The 16,174-nt window shown below is 54.4% G+C and overlaps 1 protein-coding gene and 1 long non-coding RNA gene across 3 annotated transcripts in view; both read left to right on the top strand.

The window, feature by feature from the left end:
• LOC128934041 (uncharacterized) overlaps positions 1-16,174 on the top strand; it is a 207,620-nt gene that overhangs the window by 131,492 nt on the left and 59,954 nt on the right. The gene's annotated exons all lie outside the window — the stretch shown is intronic.
• ARHGAP17 (Rho GTPase activating protein 17) overlaps positions 261-16,174 on the top strand; it is a 43,960-nt gene continuing 28,046 nt past the window's right edge. For both annotated transcript variants that reach the window (XM_054271270.1, XM_054271271.1), the window contains exon 1: positions 261-333. In XM_054271270.1, the coding sequence (XP_054127245.1) occupies positions 281-333 (53 nt within the window). In that variant the 5' untranslated portion in view covers positions 261-280. The remainder of the gene's footprint in view (positions 334-16,174) is intronic.

Here is a 16,174-nt window from a genome sequence, read left to right as displayed (position 1 = left end):
CGGGGAGATCGGTCCCACTGCCCCTCGTGAAGCAGCGGCACCCGGCGCCAGCGAGCGAGCGGCGCAGGAAGATCCGCGGCGCTGAGCAGCGGCGCCATCCGGGCTGCGGGCGGGACATCCGGGCCGGGGGCGCCGATCACGCGCGGTGCGGGCGGAGGGCAGGGCCGGAAGCGGCGGGGGCCGGGCCGCGCCGGGCGGGCGGTGCTGGGGCGGCGGCGGGGCCGGGGGCGGCCGGCGCAGAGCGGCGGGGCCCGGGCAGCCCGGGGCAGCGGCCGCCGCCATGAAGAAGCAGTTCAACCGCATGAAGCAGCTGGCCAACCAGACCGTGGGCAGGTGGGCGGCGGCGCCGGGGCCGGGCCGGGCCGGGGGCTGCGGGGCCGTTCGGGGGAGAGGCTCGGGGGCATTACGGCAGCGGCGGGCCATGGGGGGAAGGCTCGGTCCGCGCCGTGCCGGGCTCTGCCCCGCCCGCCCGGGGTCGCAGCCACGCCGAGTCCCGGAGCTCCGGGGGCTCTCGGGGGTCCCGAGCCCCTCCCGGTCCCCGCGGGGCCATTTGCATCGGGCGCTGCCCGTCTGCGCCCCGGCGGCTTTCGTTTCCTTTCGTTTCCTTTCGTTTCCTCTCTGCCGAGGTGTTTGCCCCATTTCTGCTTTCTCTCCCATCTGAGAACGCTCCCCGAGTGCCTCCCCAGGAGTTCACTCGCCTCCCCAGGGTTTGATTTTAACAAAGCCACCAGGAGCCCTGTAGGTACGGCTGCCACCGGGTTCCAGCTGCCCCAGTGTCACTCGGAAGGTTTTTAACCCAAGCGGGCAGTAACAAATCTGTGCCCAGACAGGGAAGTCCCCTGCAGCAGCGGCTGTCCCCGAGCGCAGCATGCAAATGTCACCGCACTGCTTCTCTGGCAGAAATCAATGCAGAAACTTCCTCTTCTTTTAGCAAAGATTAATTTGAAAGTCAGTTCTTATACTGAGGGTTTAAATTGAAAGTCTGTACTGGTGCTGATAGTGTAAAGTTATTATCTGAGTTTATGTCTTGGTGGCCTCCTTTCCAAGAACTCCCTCCACGGGTGTTTGTTTTCCTTGGAGCCCACACAGCCCAGGGCAGGTGTGCCAGCTAAAAAGCCCAAGGAGGAGATTTTTAATAGGTTTGTTTTGCTATTAAAGAGGGAACAACTTCCTCACCAGCCTCGTCCTCTCGTTCCCATTTCACGTGAATCAATGGGTGTTTTATGTTGTTGGGGGATTACTGGCATTCCCTGTTTGCGTGTGTCAGCCCCAGCTCCAAATCCCGGGCGGAATGCGGAGCAATCCGGGCTGTACCGGGCAGGATCGGCGGCCCGGGGTGCGCAGGAATGCGGGGCAGCTGGGGCCGGGGTGGGGAGCCTGGCACTGACCTTTGCCCGGGCGCTGGGTGTGGTGGCTGGGCAGTTCCTGCCCCACACCTGGGCATGGACTCGGGGTGCCCTGGGCACGCAGGGCAGGCAGGTTTCACCCAAGTGCTGACACTGCTGTCTTTGGTGTTCATTAAAAATTACACTGCTCTCGTTGGTTTTCATTAAAAGTTACACTGCTGTCATTGGCTTTCTTTAAAAGCTGGAGAAATGACACCAAGTTGCTTGGTTTTACATGTTTGGTATTCATTAATGATGACTATTTCGTATTGCTCACTTACTACTCACATTTCGCGTGCTAGACAAACATTCCTGTAGTCACAGGGCCCTTCTTTTGTTCCCCAGAGTGAAATCCCATAGCAGGGGGGGCTTTTAACAGGTTTCACTTCCAGCTATCAGGGCTAAGGCTTTCAGATTTGGTTTGAGGGCTCATGAAGACATGACAGACATCCAGCAGGATCCTGCAGGCAGTAGGATGTGTTCTGTTGGGTTGTATTATGTTCTGCTGAGCTGGTGAACTCGTTTGTGGGTTTTTTACACTGGGATGGGATGAGGGGGTCAGGAGGATCCCTGTGGGTGTGTGAATGCCTGCAGGGGTGGTGGCTCAGTGTTCCAGGGCCCTGCACCATGGGGCAGGGAAGGAGCTGCTGCCAGGAGAAGCAGTGCTGGGAGGAATTTGGGATCTGTGTGAGGGGTCCATCCCTGGGGCTGACCCTGCCTGGCTGCTGCAGCTCCTGGTGCTGTGTTGGCAGGGCTGTCCTCCCCTGCCCTGCTTCCAGGGCTGCCGTCCTGGGCCTTGGAGCCCAAATATCACACCTGGCATCAGGGAAATAACACCTGAAAGTGGGAAATAAGAAAGGATGGGCAAGAGCTCCATCAAAGCTGAGGAATGGCATTTATGAGAAGGCTGTGAGTCCACAGATGGAATTATATGGAGTTATGAAATACATGTAGGAAACTAATTAAAGAGGGGATTAGCTCAGTGGAACAGGATTCCACAATAATTAATAGATGTGTTAAATATTTTGCAGCAATTATCTGATGGATGTTCTTGGCTGCCTGAAGTGTTCAATCTGCTGCTGAGGACTTTATATTTCGTATATTGGACAGATTTGTTGTCAGTGCTGCTGAAGGGAGCAACACAAGCCCTGGGAAACCTAAGAAGTGAAATATCAGAGCTTGGGGAGGGTGACTGAGACACAACCTGGCACTGGAGGTGGCACCACAAGGTGATCTCAGGGCAGGCTTGGCTGGAGGGGTGAACCGGGAGTCCTGGTGTGTGTAGGTGCCCATGGCATCCTAAAGGCTCCCGCATCCAGTCAGGATCATTCCCAAAAAGCAGGGACCTGCAGGTGGGCAGAGGCAGGGCTGGCCAGGAAATGATCAGTTCCTCGTCAGCTGAATTAATGCATTGCCATCAAATGGCATCTTGCCCACAGCAGGCACAGGGCTGATCAGCCAGAGGAACCAGCTCAGAGCTGGCTTTATCTTGAGCTACATCCTCAATCCAGCTGCAAACAGCTGGGAAGTGCAGTTAGGCTGAATAAATTAGCTGGGGAGGGAGTGGAGCAGGAAGGGGTAACTTCAGTTCTGCGCTCCATGAATTTCAGGTGGCCTGGGATTCCTTAGGGGCCACGTGCTGGGTTTGCTTTTGGTGGGATTTCTGTCCTAAATCCTCTAAACCTTCAACTCTATGGAGGCCCAGGGCTTGTATGCACTGGGAGCAGCTTGGCCCGGGCACAGAGCAGTTGAGGGCTGGTTTGGGATGTGCTGTCTCACAGGTGTGAGCAGGTGGGATCCCATTCCCTTGGGATGGGGCTGGTTTGGGATGTGCTGCCTCGCAGGTGTGAGCAGGTGGGATCCCATTCCCTTGGGATGGGGCTGGTTTGGGATGTGCTGCCTCACAGGTGTGAGCAGGTGGGATCCCATTCCCTTGGGATGGGGCTGGTTTGGGATGTGCTGCCTCACAGGTGTGAGCAGGTGGGATCCCATTCCCTTGGGATGGGGCTGGTTTGGGATGTGCTGCCTCACAGGTGTGAGCAGGTGGGATCCCATTCCCTTGGGATGGGGCTGGTTTGGGATGTGCTGCCTTACTGCCTTTGCTGGGAGAGATACTCGATCTGCCCCGAGGCTCCTGCAGTAATTTAAGCCAGGGACAGGCAGCTCTGACTAATTAGAAATCTGGAAGGGCCCAGAGAGTGCCTCAGAAGGCTCTGCTCTTGTGCGAGAGGCTGGCTTTCTGCAGCTTCTGTGCTCCTTTCCCACTGCTCAAATACAACTCCTTGTGTACAAATAGGTTTTTCCAGGCCCTGCGCTCATGGCATTGCTGTGACTCACCAGGAGATTTGGAACATGGCTTTTAATAGCTCATGTCCTGCATAAAAGTTACTGTGCTGAGCTATATTTAGTGTTTCTTCAAGCCACTTGGCAATGTCCGAGTCTTGAGTTGGAACTGGAGTTGTAATATAATTATTACATTAAAGCAAGTTATGTTCAAGTGCCTGATAGTGAAATATTGTACAAGGAGGAGCTGCCTGCATTTATCTGTACATGGAAAACCTGCTGGAAAGCAATAATTTCTAGTAAGACTTCATGGGAAATGTGGATGGGCCAAATTATTCCTTTTTTTTTTCCTGCTAAAGCATTATCCATTGATTCTTGTCTTTCCCAGAGCTGCTCTGCCTATTGTTACTTAAGGAAGGTTTTTCTGCTTCTTCATGTTGTGTTGACAGTACTTTGAAACTCGCTTTTTCAGGTGTCCAGGGTGGTAAAACCAGAGTGCATCCATCTCTCTCAATATTTCCATCAATATAACATTAACCCTGCAGTGCCATTTAATACCAAAGAATTTCTTCTTTAATGTTTTTCTGGTTTTGCGAGGGGGAAAGAAATTGAGTATGACCCCAGTACTTGAAAACTTCTGGCTCACGCAAACATCCTGAAATAGAAGTTAAATCTGCTGAGTGTTATTTACTTGCACTGCTCCTTGTGTTTGGCAGAGGAATTTGAAGAAGTGGTAAACAGGGCTGAAATATTTCATATTTACAGGGAGTTTGCAGGTTGGCATTTGTCTCCATCAGAGTGCTCATGAAAAGAAAAATCTCATTTCAGTGTTTATAGTCGTTATCTTAAGCATTTCCTGTTTATCTCCAAATGAAGTTCCAGGTCTCTAATTAGGAAATTGCATTAGCTCTTTCTGGATGGCAGCTGAGTGCAATGATGGGTTTAAAGGAGTCTGGGTGGATTTAATTAGGGGGATGCTGTTCCTGGGCAGGGTCTGGGGCTGCAGCTCAGGCCCTGGTGGGAGCAGAGTGTGGGGAATGGCAGCCCAGGGGTCACAGCTGGAATAAACATCTGGGGATGGGGCCCTGGGGGCTCTGCACAGGCACAGAACGCAGCCAGGTGGAGTTTCCATGAGCTCAGTTACCCAGCAGGCTCAACAGAGTCCCCATATCGCTGCATTTATCTGTTTCCTGCACCCTTTGGGGACCTGGGACACAATGGAATGGCTTGTGCAGCTCGGGAGTTGGGTTTTTCTGCAGGACAAAGTTCCAGTTATAGAAAAGCAGCTATTCTGTGTTCAGATTGGGGCTGCTGCTTGTGGTGAGACTTGGCACCCGTGGCGTTTGGGACTGTGTTGTGACAGTCACAGACCACAGGTTCTAGGAATCATTCCAGAAATGGATGTTGGAAGTTGGATCCAAGCTGTGTCTAGATTGAATTTTGTGAGCGTGTCTGTCAATCTCATTGATTCATGTCCCCTTCAAAGCAGATTGCTGAAGGCAGAGGAAAAATCACCTGAATGTACTGAAGGTGAGGAGTTTGTAGCGAGTTTATTTATTTCAGTGTTCTGTCTTGGTGGAGAGCTGTGAGACTGAGCTTGGATTGCTGTGCTGGAACCCTGGTAGCACCAGAGGTTCCGTCTGTAAATGGGGAAGAAAACAGTGTAATGGAAGAAAACAATGTATTCTGGCCTGCTCCTGGTGTTTCCTTTAGGTTTTGTAAAGGCAGGGAGTTTATCAGGATCTTGTAATTCCTCATGGGCCAAGATGATCTCATGTTTAAAGTCCAGGTCATGAAGAGTCCTGAAGATTAGACACTTCAGAAATTACCTTGTGTTTTTGAGAAACTTCTCTCTCATACCCTTACAAGGGCAGCAGCAGGTTTTAAATCAATGAGTAAGTGGTTGCTCAGCCCTCAGTTTGGAAGGCTCATGGCTTGTGATGTGCTTCCAGACCACATGAAACCTGGGAATGCCTTGCCCAGCTCCAGGGGCGGTGCCAGGGCAGGGTGTGATGCCCGGGGATCCCGTGGGTGGCATTTCCCAGCTCTGAGCCAGGGGTGCCATCTGGCAGCACCGTGTCTTCAGCATCCCACCTATCCTGGGGATGCCGTTTCCCCTTGTCCTGTCACTGCAGGCCCTGTGAACAGTCTGTCCCCATCTTTCTCATCAGCTTTTCAGGTGCTGGAAGGCCACAGTCAGGTCAGCCCAAAGCTTCTCTTTCCCACAGAGAGCTAAACAACAAACTAAATTTTGTTTACTTGAATAATAAATTGTTGTGAATTCCAGTAGGAACCAGCTAAAGCCTGCTGGTGAAAAGAAAAAAGTAACTATATAACTTTGTATGTCAGGTGCTGAGTGGGCAGTGGGTAAAATACTTGAGATTTTTGTTACAGAAAAAGAAATGAAAAGATTCCAAGCTGGGGGATTTGGGTAGTATTAGTTGCCTTTTGCATGCGTGTCCTCTTCTCCTTTGGCTGTGTCTGAGCTGCTGCCTGATGAGGCAGATGAGAGGGCTGATAAAATATTCACAATCCAGACAGACACCCTGGGATCTGCTCTGCTGCAGCAGCTCCCTGTTCTGCCAGGGTCAGGACAGTGTGGGGATAAAGGCAGCCTCTGTCTGGAGAAAGCCTGGCTAACAGTGCCCTAAAATGAGGAATGAAGGTTTCTCTTTCTGCGCAGGTGGCTGCCAGGCGGCTCCAGGAGGGTTTGAGACCAGCAGGAAGGGCAGTGCCAAAGCTCCACGCAGCGCTCTGCCCCAGCACGAAACCAGAGCCTGGGTCACCATTCCTGCCGGGGCAGTGGGAAGGGATGCTGTCCATGGCTTTAGGTGCATCCAGGGTGCAGGGGGTGGTATCTGACACAACAACAGCACAGGGAGGGAAAAGTACCCCTGGATCTGCTTTAGGGGCAGTGGCTCGGCTGAAGGCACGGGAGGGGCCTCTTTTCCTCCTGATGTTTATTCATATAAACAAAGTAATCCCCACCATGGATGATTCCTTGATGCTCACTTGGTCTGATGGCGGCTCTTCAGAGTGAATAATTTCAGTATCAGGTTATGCCCAGAGTCAAAATCTTGAAATAGTCATGATTTGATCTGCTGAAATAGCCAGAAGTGATGTAAGAGTCTGTTCCAGCCTGGTGCTGTAATGGGATACACTTGGAACTGATGAAGGCAAATGTGTTTCTTAGACACTTGCATGTTATTTTAAGGTTGTGATAATGGCTCTGTGGCCAGAGCTGCTTGTTAGAGGTTGTTGTGTTAGCAATGATGAAATGCCAAACAACGGGATCTCTCTAGGAAGGGGTTAAATGAAAAGTGTCTTTGTGAGTTAGAAATGTTTTCTAATACTCTGCACAGTTTCTAGAAAGAAAAGAACTGTAACTTCAATGAAGTAGCTGTGGTTTTCAGCATTGAGGAGAGCCTCCAGCCCACAGTGCTGGGCCTGTCTGGGGCAGCAGCTGGCTGTGGCACAGCTCTGATGTGAAACCAGGGCAGTTTGATTAAACACCACTTTAACTGGGTAAGGAGGTCTGATTTCAGTAACTCTGAGCCAGGTGCCTTCACAGCACTGGTGGTGACATACCAAGTGATTTGGATGGATTACTGTACTAGATTACTCATTTTTTAGGCTGTTCGACTGTTGTAGGTACCAGTCTGGAAGGCTAAACTCGATTCTTGGTCCCTTCCAACCCAAACCCTTCCAGAATTCTGTGGGTTTGATCAAAGTGTATTCCTTAGGAAGCAAATAGCCATAGAACCTTGGAGCTGGAAGCTGTTCCAGCTGTTGCATGGCTGATCCACAGGACAGTCGGGATCCTTGTGCAGTTCTCCCCAGGAAACAGCTCCTGGAGCCGGGGCCAGCTGGGTGAGGTCAGCACAGCTCCTCTGGCTGAGGTGGAGCCTCTTTCCTGGCCAGGGATTGTTGTGTGCTGCAGTTTCTGCACTGCAGAGTGCCAGGGACATCCTGCAGTGGCTGCAGGGCAGGGAACCGGAGGGGCGCAGAGTGCCCACATGGCATTTGGGGCTCAACAGAGGAGGAGTTTTCCTTCTGTCTTGCAGATTGTCCTGTGCTCCACATTGCTGCCGTGGATTTTTTGTATACATAACCTCACTGGTTTCTCAGGACCCCAGTGATGCCTCCAGAGTGAAATTTAAAATTAATTAAAGGAAAAATGGTAGTTTGTACAGCTGGATATTGCACAGTCAAGGTAGGTCACTGGTGAGAGCTGAAAATGCTGTTGTACACACAGGTAACACATCCTCCATGCTTAAAGCTAAGAAAACTGCTTTAGCCAGTGATAGGAAAGTTAATTTCAAAGGTGGGCTGGTTTTTAAAAGATAAATTGTCCTGCAGGCAGTTTGAAAAGTCACAGCTGAGTTATGGCTGTGGCAAATGCAGCAGTTATTCAAATGCAGACTTTTCACGTACAAATATCAAGCAATTGTTAGGAGACATCAATCCCCAGATTAAAAATTCCATTTTGTGTAGGAAATGAGGCTGATAAAAACCTGATATTCTCACACAGAGAAACCAGTGTGTGAGCTGAGCTTGCAGCTTCCCTTTGGGTTGAGCACGGAGCTGCTGTGCCCCGCTGCAGAGCGGTTTCACAGGCAGATTAAGTGTTCTGAGCTGCTGGGCGTTGTGGGACAGCACAGGCAGCTCGAGTAATCCTGCTTTTGTAACAGCAGGTCCGGGCGTGTGTGCGAGTGCAGGATCATAAACTGTGCTTGGTGTGGGGCTGCCGCTGTCCCCAGGCAGGCTGGGGTTGGGTTTCATTGCAGGGAGGCAGTGGCAGCCCTGGTGCTGGGCACTCCTGCCTCTGTGTGTGCCACGTGTGGCAGGGAGGCAGTGGCAGCCCTGGGTTTCATGGCAGGGTGGCAGTGGGCACTCCTGGCTCTGTGTGTGCCCTGTGTGGCAGGGTGGCAATGCCCAGCACTCCTGGCTCTGTGTGTGCCCTGTGTGGCAGGGTGGCAGTGGGCACTCCTGGCTCTGTGTGTGGCAGGGTGGCAATGCCCAGCACTCCTGGCTCTGTGTGTGCCCTGTGTGGCAGGGTGGCAGTGGGCACTCCTGGCTCTGTGTGTGGCAGGGTGGCAATGCCCAGCACTCCTGGCTCTGTGTGTGCCGTGTGTGGCAGGGTGGCAATGGGCACTCCTGGCTCTGTGTGTGGCAGGGTGGCAGTGGGCACTCCTGGCTCTGTGTGTGCCCTGTGTGGCAGGGTGGCAATGCCCAGCACTCCTGGCTCTGTGTGTGGCAGGGTGGCAGTGGGCACTCCTGGCTCTGTGTGTGGCAGGGTGGCAATGGGCACTCCTGGCTCTGTGTGTGCCGTGTGTGGCAGGGTGGCAATGCCCAGCACTCCTGGCTCTGTGTGTGGCAGGGTGGCAATGCCCAGCACTCCTGGCTCTGTGTGTGGCAGGGTGGCAGTGGGCACTCCTGGCTCTGTGTGTGCCCTGTGTGGCAGGGTGGCAATGGGCACTCCTGGCTCTGTGTGTGCCCTGTGTGGCAGTGGGCACTCCTGGCTCTGTGTGTGCCCTGTGTGGCAGGGTGGCAGTGGGCACTCCTGGCTCTGTGTGTGCCCTGTGTGGCAGGGTGGCAGTGGGCACTCCTGGCTCTGTGTGTGGCAGGGTGGCAGTGGGCACTCCTGGCTCTGTGTGTGGCAGGGTGGCAGTGGGCACTCCTGGCTCTGTGTGTGCCCTGTGTGGCAGGGTGGCAGTGGGCACTCCTGGCTCTGTGTGTGCCCTGTGTGGCAGGGTGGCAGTGGGCACTCCTGGCTCTGTGTGTGGCAGGGTGGCAATGCCCAGCACTCCTGGCTCTGTGTGTGGCAGGGTGGCAGTGGGCACTCCTGGCTCTGTGTGTGGCAGGGTGGCAATGCCCAGCACTCCTGGCTCTGTGTGTGCCCTGTGTGGCAGGGTGGCAGTGGGCACTCCTGGCTCTGTGTGTGGCAGGGTGGCAATGCCCAGCACTCCTGGCTCTGTGTGTGCCGTGTGTGGCAGGGTGGCAATGGGCACTCCTGGCTCTGTGTGTGCCCTGTGTGGCAGTGGGCACTCCTGGCTCTGTGTGTGCCCTGTGTGGCAGGGTGGCAGTGGGCACTCCTGGCTCTGTGTGTGCCCTGTGTGGCAGGGTGGCAGTGGGCACTCCTGGCTCTGTGTGTGGCAGGGTGGCAGTGGGCACTCCTGGCTCTGTGTGTGGCAGGGTGGCAGTGGGCACTCCTGGCTCTGTGTGTGCCCTGTGTGGCAGGGTGGCAGTGGGCACTCCTGGCTCTGTGTGTGCCCTGTGTGGCAGGGTGGCAGTGGGCACTCCTGGCTCTGTGTGTGGCAGGGTGGCAATGCCCAGCACTCCTGGCTCTGTGTGTGGCAGGGTGGCAGTGGGCACTCCTGGCTCTGTGTGTGGCAGGGTGGCAGTGGGCACTCCTGGCTCTGTGTGTGGCAGGGTGGCAATGCCCAGCACTCCTGGCTCTGTGTGTGCCCTGTGTGGCAGGGTGGCAGTGGGCACTCCTGGCTCTGTGTGTGGCAGGGTGGCAATGCCCAGCACTCCTGGCTCTGTGTGTGCCCTGTGTGGCAGGGTGGCAGTGGGCACTCCTGGCTCTGTGTGTGGCAGGGTGGCAATGCCCAGCACTCCTGGCTCTGTGTGTGCCGTGTGTGGCAGGGTGGCAATGGGCACTCCTGGCTCTGTGTGTGGCAGGGTGGCAGTGGGCACTCCTGGCTCTGTGTGTGCCCTGTGTGGCAGGGTGGCAATGCCCAGCACTCCTGGCTCTGTGTGTGGCAGGGTGGCAGTGGGCACTCCTGGCTCTGTGTGTGGCAGGGTGGCAATGGGCACTCCTGGCTCTGTGTGTGCCGTGTGTGGCAGGGTGGCAATGCCCAGCACTCCTGGCTCTGTGTGTGGCAGGGTGGCAATGGGCACTCCTGGCTCTGTGTGTGCCGTGTGTGGCAGGGTGGCAATGCCCAGCACTCCTGGCTCTGTGTGTGGCAGGGTGGCAATGCCCAGCACTCCTGGCTCTGTGTGTGGCAGGGTGGCAGTGGGCACTCCTGGCTCTGTGTGTGCCCTGTGTGGCAGGGTGGCAATGGGCACTCCTGGCTCTGTGTGTGCCCTGTGTGGCAGTGGGCACTCCTGGCTCTGTGTGTGCCCTGTGTGGCAGGGTGGCAGTGGGCACTCCTGGCTCTGTGTGTGGCAGGGTGGCAGTGGGCACTCCTGGCTCTGTGTGTGCCCTGTGTGGCAGGGTGGCAGTGGGCACTCCTGGCTCTGTGTGTGCCCTGTGTGGCAGGGTGGCAGTGGGCACTCCTGGCTCTGTGTGTGGCAGGGTGGCAATGCCCAGCACTCCTGGCTCTGTGTGTGGCAGGGTGGCAGTGGGCACTCCTGGCTCTGTGTGTGGCAGGGTGGCAGTGGGCACTCCTGGCTCTGTGTGTGGCAGGGTGGCAGTGGGCACTCCTGGCTCTGTGTGTGCCCTGTGTGGCAGGGTGGCAGTGGGCACTCCTGGCTCTGTGTGTGCCCTGTGTGGCAGGGTGGCAGTGGGCACTCCTGGCTCTGTGTGTGGCAGGGTGGCAATGCCCAGCACTCCTGGCTCTGTGTGTGGCAGGGTGGCAGTGGGCACTCCTGGCTCTGTGTGTGGCAGGGTGGCAGTGGGCACTCCTGGCTCTGTGTGTGGCAGGGTGGCAATGCCCAGCACTCCTGGCTCTGTGTGTGCCCTGTGTGGCAGGGTGGCAGTGGGCACTCCTGGCTCTGTGTGTGGCAGGGTGGCAATGCCCAGCACTCCTGGCTCTGTGTGTGCCGTGCCCAGGCAGCAGCAGAGCAGCAGAGCAGGAGCCGTGCGGGATCCCGGGGATGCCTCGCCTCCTCCTCCTCCTCCTGCAGAAACACAATCAAGGGCTCAGCCATTAATTGTTAATCAGGAAATCAGCGCAAAGGCTCCGTTGTGAAACCGTGGGCATAGGGAATAGTGCCTGGTTTGTCCCCAGCTGACTTTACATAACTGCAGATCCCCGATTCCCTTGCAGCCTTTTGGCTGTTGTGTCAATGCTTCCAGCTCCTTTTTGCAGCCTGACTTTCTATTCCTGCTTCATTCTTCTGCCTTTTCTGCATTTCCTTGTTTTGCTTCTTGTGTTGATTCAGTTTGGTTCCTTCTCCAAGGCTTTCTCTTGCCAGTTTTGTGAATCCCCAAACTTAAAATAGATCAGGCTGGGCAATACATTAAAAAAGAGCAGTGTTACCTTTGATGAAATAATAATTTCTGGGCTGGAGTTTTTTGATACTTTGCAAGACTGGAGCCATTGAATCCCTGGGTGCCCTGTGCTGGAACCTCACCCCCTTCCCTGGGAAGAACTCACTTTTTAATATCTAATCTAAACCTACTTGCTGTCAGCATGAAGCCGTCCCCCCTTATCTTGTCAAAGTTTTTAGAAAAAGGAACCAAATGCACAAAAACGCCCAGGGTTTTTTCAGCACTTCAGTGAATTTTCTTCATTCCTGTAGTGCATAGTTTTCCTATTCAGACATGTCTGTCCTGTAGAAAGCTTGTCTGTGGAAAAGGCAGAGCTGCTTCTTGGAACCCTTTCCAGCAATTGACAGTACAACACTTCTGGGAAAAGAAATCACGAAGCTCAAAAATGTCTTGAGTCGGTGCTAATCCACCTGCCTCGTGGCTGGAGTGGAAATCGGGATCTGTCTGGAAGTTCAGGAGATGTGAGGGTGTTTTCGTAGTTTTTAAAATTCCCTTTTCACATGTGGAGGAGTTCTCATGTCAGCAGGTGGTTTGGCAAGGGGACTGCACTCGCTCAAATGTGCAGGCTGCCAAAGGCACAGGGGGAATCCCTGAGCCCCCCTGTTATCAATCCCTGAGCCTCCTGTTATCAATCCCTGAGCCCCCCTGTTATCAATCCCTGAGCCCCCCTGTTATCAATCCCTGAGCCTCCTGTTATCAATCCCTGAGCCCTCCTGCTATCCCCAGCCCTGGGCTCTGCTCAGACCTGCGGCTGCCTCGGTGCCCAGAGCCCTGCCAGCCTGATTCCAGCTGCCCTTCCCTTTGTCCCAGTCCTGGAGCTCACCCCTCTGGGTGGGAAATGCCTTTTCTGGCGTCCAGGCCAGCCCTGGAGCTGCTGCCAGTGGGGATGCTCCTGCCTGGCCAGGGACAGGAGCAGCAGGACGCAGCCCCTTGTGGCAGCAGCCCTGCCGGCTGCTGTCACCTGCTGGGAATGCAGTGTCAGCCCCGGGGTGCAGCTCCGTTATCAGTTTAAGCTGATCTTAAGTGGCTGCTGTTGCTGAAAGGGACACATTTCCCTGTGCTGGTGCTGCTGCCCAGCCCATGCCAAGCAGAGGGCCTGGCAGCCGGGAGCAGTTTGGGGTGCTGGATGTGGAGGGAGGGCTGGGAGGACCCCCAGCTCACATTTGGGAAGGGGAGAGCTCCAGGCAGGGCTCCTGCAGGACAGAGGCTGTGGGGAGACCTGCTCCATGCCCTGGCCTTGCCCTGGCACACACCTGGTGCCTGCGGGGCCCAGGTGGGCAGCCCTGGCCAGGTGCTGGCCCCCGGGTGCTGCAGGATCGTTTCTTGCTCCTGGTGCCCAGGTTAAACTTCACCTGGAGCTGCTGCTGGGGCCCAAAGCGCAGGAATCCCTGCTCTGGCAGCACCTGCTGCTTTGCTGGCACGCAGGGGTAGTAAAATTACACCTGACATTGAGGAATAACAGTTCAGGAATTATTTAGATTGCTTTCTGGACTGTGTCTTATAGCAGAACTGTGCCCAGCTAATTTTACATGAATGGTTCTGCATAAGTAAGAGGTTGTTCTTGCTTGGGAGAGACCTTGGGTGAGAATAAACTTTTAAATGTAAATAAATACCTGGCAGTTAAATATTAAAAGTAGTTACCAAGACATGGTGTGGAGTGTGTTTGTGTACCTTTTTGTAAAATAAATTATGTTAATAAACCGACATGTTTAGAAAGCTCAAGTTCTGTAGTAAAGTATAGCAAGAAATGTAGAATGTAGTACTGAAGGGGAAAGAGCAAAGCATAGGAAATACATCATCATTTGTTAAGCTACACCAGAAACTTTACAAAGTTTGTCTCAGCTTCTTTGGGGTTTTTTGGTCACTCATTTTGACAGCTTGTCATAGGACTGTTTTCTTTGGGGAGCAAAACTTGAGACCACTGCTGGGTTTTAGCAGTTAGAATGCACTTTGTAGAAGAAATCACATTGGTATTTGCCTGACAGAGGTTTGGGGTTTTTCAGAGTCAAAAAGAATATGGGGGAGAGCTTTAATAGCTGTGACTTTGTCCCTGGTATGGAATACGAGGGACAGTCAGTGTTTGGTTTGCTGGGATAGCAGGTGATTGGAAGCAATTGGATTTATGATTTACTGAGTTGTAAATCTGTATTTGCACCCAGAGGTTTACAAGCTGTTGGACTCATCAGGCCGCTCGCTGAAACACGGCTTCCTTCCCTCAAACAAAACTGCTGCAAATGGGCTCCTGCTTTCAGACCACAGTTGTGTTTTTGCCTGTAGAGAGTTCAGCTCAAATCCCTCTCAGGTTTGCAGTGCTGTGGCTCAGGGTGACCAGCCCAGCTTTGCTTTGAGCTGCCCCGTGTTTGGTGGAGCTCTCAAGGTGTGATACTAAAACCACTCAGGGAGGGGCTGTGCAGGGCCTTGCTGCAGTGCCCGTCCCTCCCAGAGCGGCCTGAAAATGGCATTTGGCTTGAGCTGTGCTTGTTCTCTCTCCAGGGCTCAATTTACTGCCGGGCGCCGGAGCCCGGCCTCGGATCCATTTCACCAGGCAGGAATTCCGGGCCCCTCCTGTGCAGAGCCTGGCCTGGGCTTCCCTGCCCTGCTCAGGAGCTCTCTGCTCCCCTGCCGAGATGCTTACCTGCTCCCTGCAGCCTGCCCTGCCTCTCAGCAGAGCCCCAGCTCCTCTCCAGGCCTGGGCTGGGAGAGATCGGAGCTGAGCTTGGGGAGCGACCGGGCACAGCTGATGGGGAGCTCAGTTCAGAGCATAAAGAAGGAAGGCAAAGCAGCAGGAACCCTTCTTTACCCACTCCCTGAGCTGTAGTTGTGCAGCTCTGAGGCGTGTGGATCACCGAAATGATTTGGCGGTGATGCGCCATTTGTAAAGGACTGGAAGCACAGGAGCTGCAGCTGGTGGGTGGGCTCCAGGACAGCCCTTGGTGGGATTTCTGCATCACTGAAACATCCGTGGTCACCACATTTACAATTAAATCCATTTTAATACATGCACAGAAGCTTACATTTTTAAATGGGGTGAAAAATGAGAATAGGAGGCAAACTAAATTGTGCTAATGGCTGGTTGTGGTGTTCTCTAAATACTAATGCTGAAAGTGAGTGGTGACGAACACCTGACAGCATTCTCTGAGTTATTTTTGAACCTTTGAAACCCACTTCAGAATGTTGATGTTTACCTTGGGTCATGCTGGTTTCCATTCAATAATTAGCCTAAGATCAAACAGGCAGGAGTGACTTGGTCCTGAAACACCTTGGAGTTGTATTTTCTGTGGAGTTTGTCTTGGTGAGTGTTAGAAAATCAAGCCTCTTTGAAGGGAAATTGTCATCTAATTCTGGATTCCTTGTTTTGGAGCAGAGCTGCTGATCGTTTCATTTTTCCTGGCAGCAAGTGCTGCCTATTGTACGTGGAGAGCAGGCAGGATGTGCTGCCAGCCCGCCAAGGTGCTCGGTGTTGCCTCACCGGAGGCTGGGCTGGCTCCTCCTGGTAACAAACACAGCTTTGTTTGAGGAGAAGCCACCCAGCAGGGCAGGCTGGCTGTGACTCTGTCTCCGGCTTGGGGTGGATGTCTCCTTGCTGCCACTGAAACCTTTCCAGGGCTGAGAGCTGTCCCTGCCCTGCCCTGGCATCGCCGCTGGCAGGGCCCTGCCCTGCCCAGCTGTGGGTGACTCAGGCTTGGTCTCCAGGGTGACATTGCCACTGAGTCACTGCTGCTGTCACTGGCCAGGGTTTCATGGCTCATGTGGCAGGTTAGCTCTGCTTCCTTCCTGCTCAGCCTTCCAGGAGCGTGCATTTCACAGAGTCCTGGCACGGTTTGGGGTGCAAGGGACCCTAAAGCCCATCCAGTGCCACCCCTGCCATGGCAGGGACACCTTCACTGTGCCAGGCTGCTCCCAGCCCTGTCCAGCCTGGCCTGGGCCCTGCCAGGGATCCAGGGGCAGGCGCAGCTGCTCTGGGCACCTGTGCCAGGGCCTGCCCACCCTCCAGAGAGGAATTCCCTCCTGTATGTGACAGAGGGATTCCCCCAGCCATTCCCCCAGCCCCTCTAAGATGTCACTTGCAGAGGTTCTGTGGCTTTGACCTGCCTTGGAGATCAGCCCTGCTTCAGTGCTGATCCCCCCCCGGTGATGGGCAGCACCAGGGGGCTCTCAGAGACTCCTTAGATGAAGCATTATACATGGAAATGTAAATTTTTTCCTGGTGGAAGATAAACACCTTTGTCTCAGCAATTCCCATCTGCTGTTTCCAGATGTGCAGAGAAGACTTCTGGCCTGGTAGTGT

This window comes from Melozone crissalis, unplaced genomic scaffold (assembly GCF_028551555.1).
Source record: "Melozone crissalis strain CALT ecotype California unplaced genomic scaffold, PUWL_Pcris_2 ptg000012l_1, whole genome shotgun sequence".
Classification (NCBI taxonomy): Eukaryota; Metazoa; Chordata; class Aves; order Passeriformes; family Passerellidae; genus Melozone; species Melozone crissalis.
This window is presented reverse-complemented; position numbering and strand designations above follow the sequence as displayed.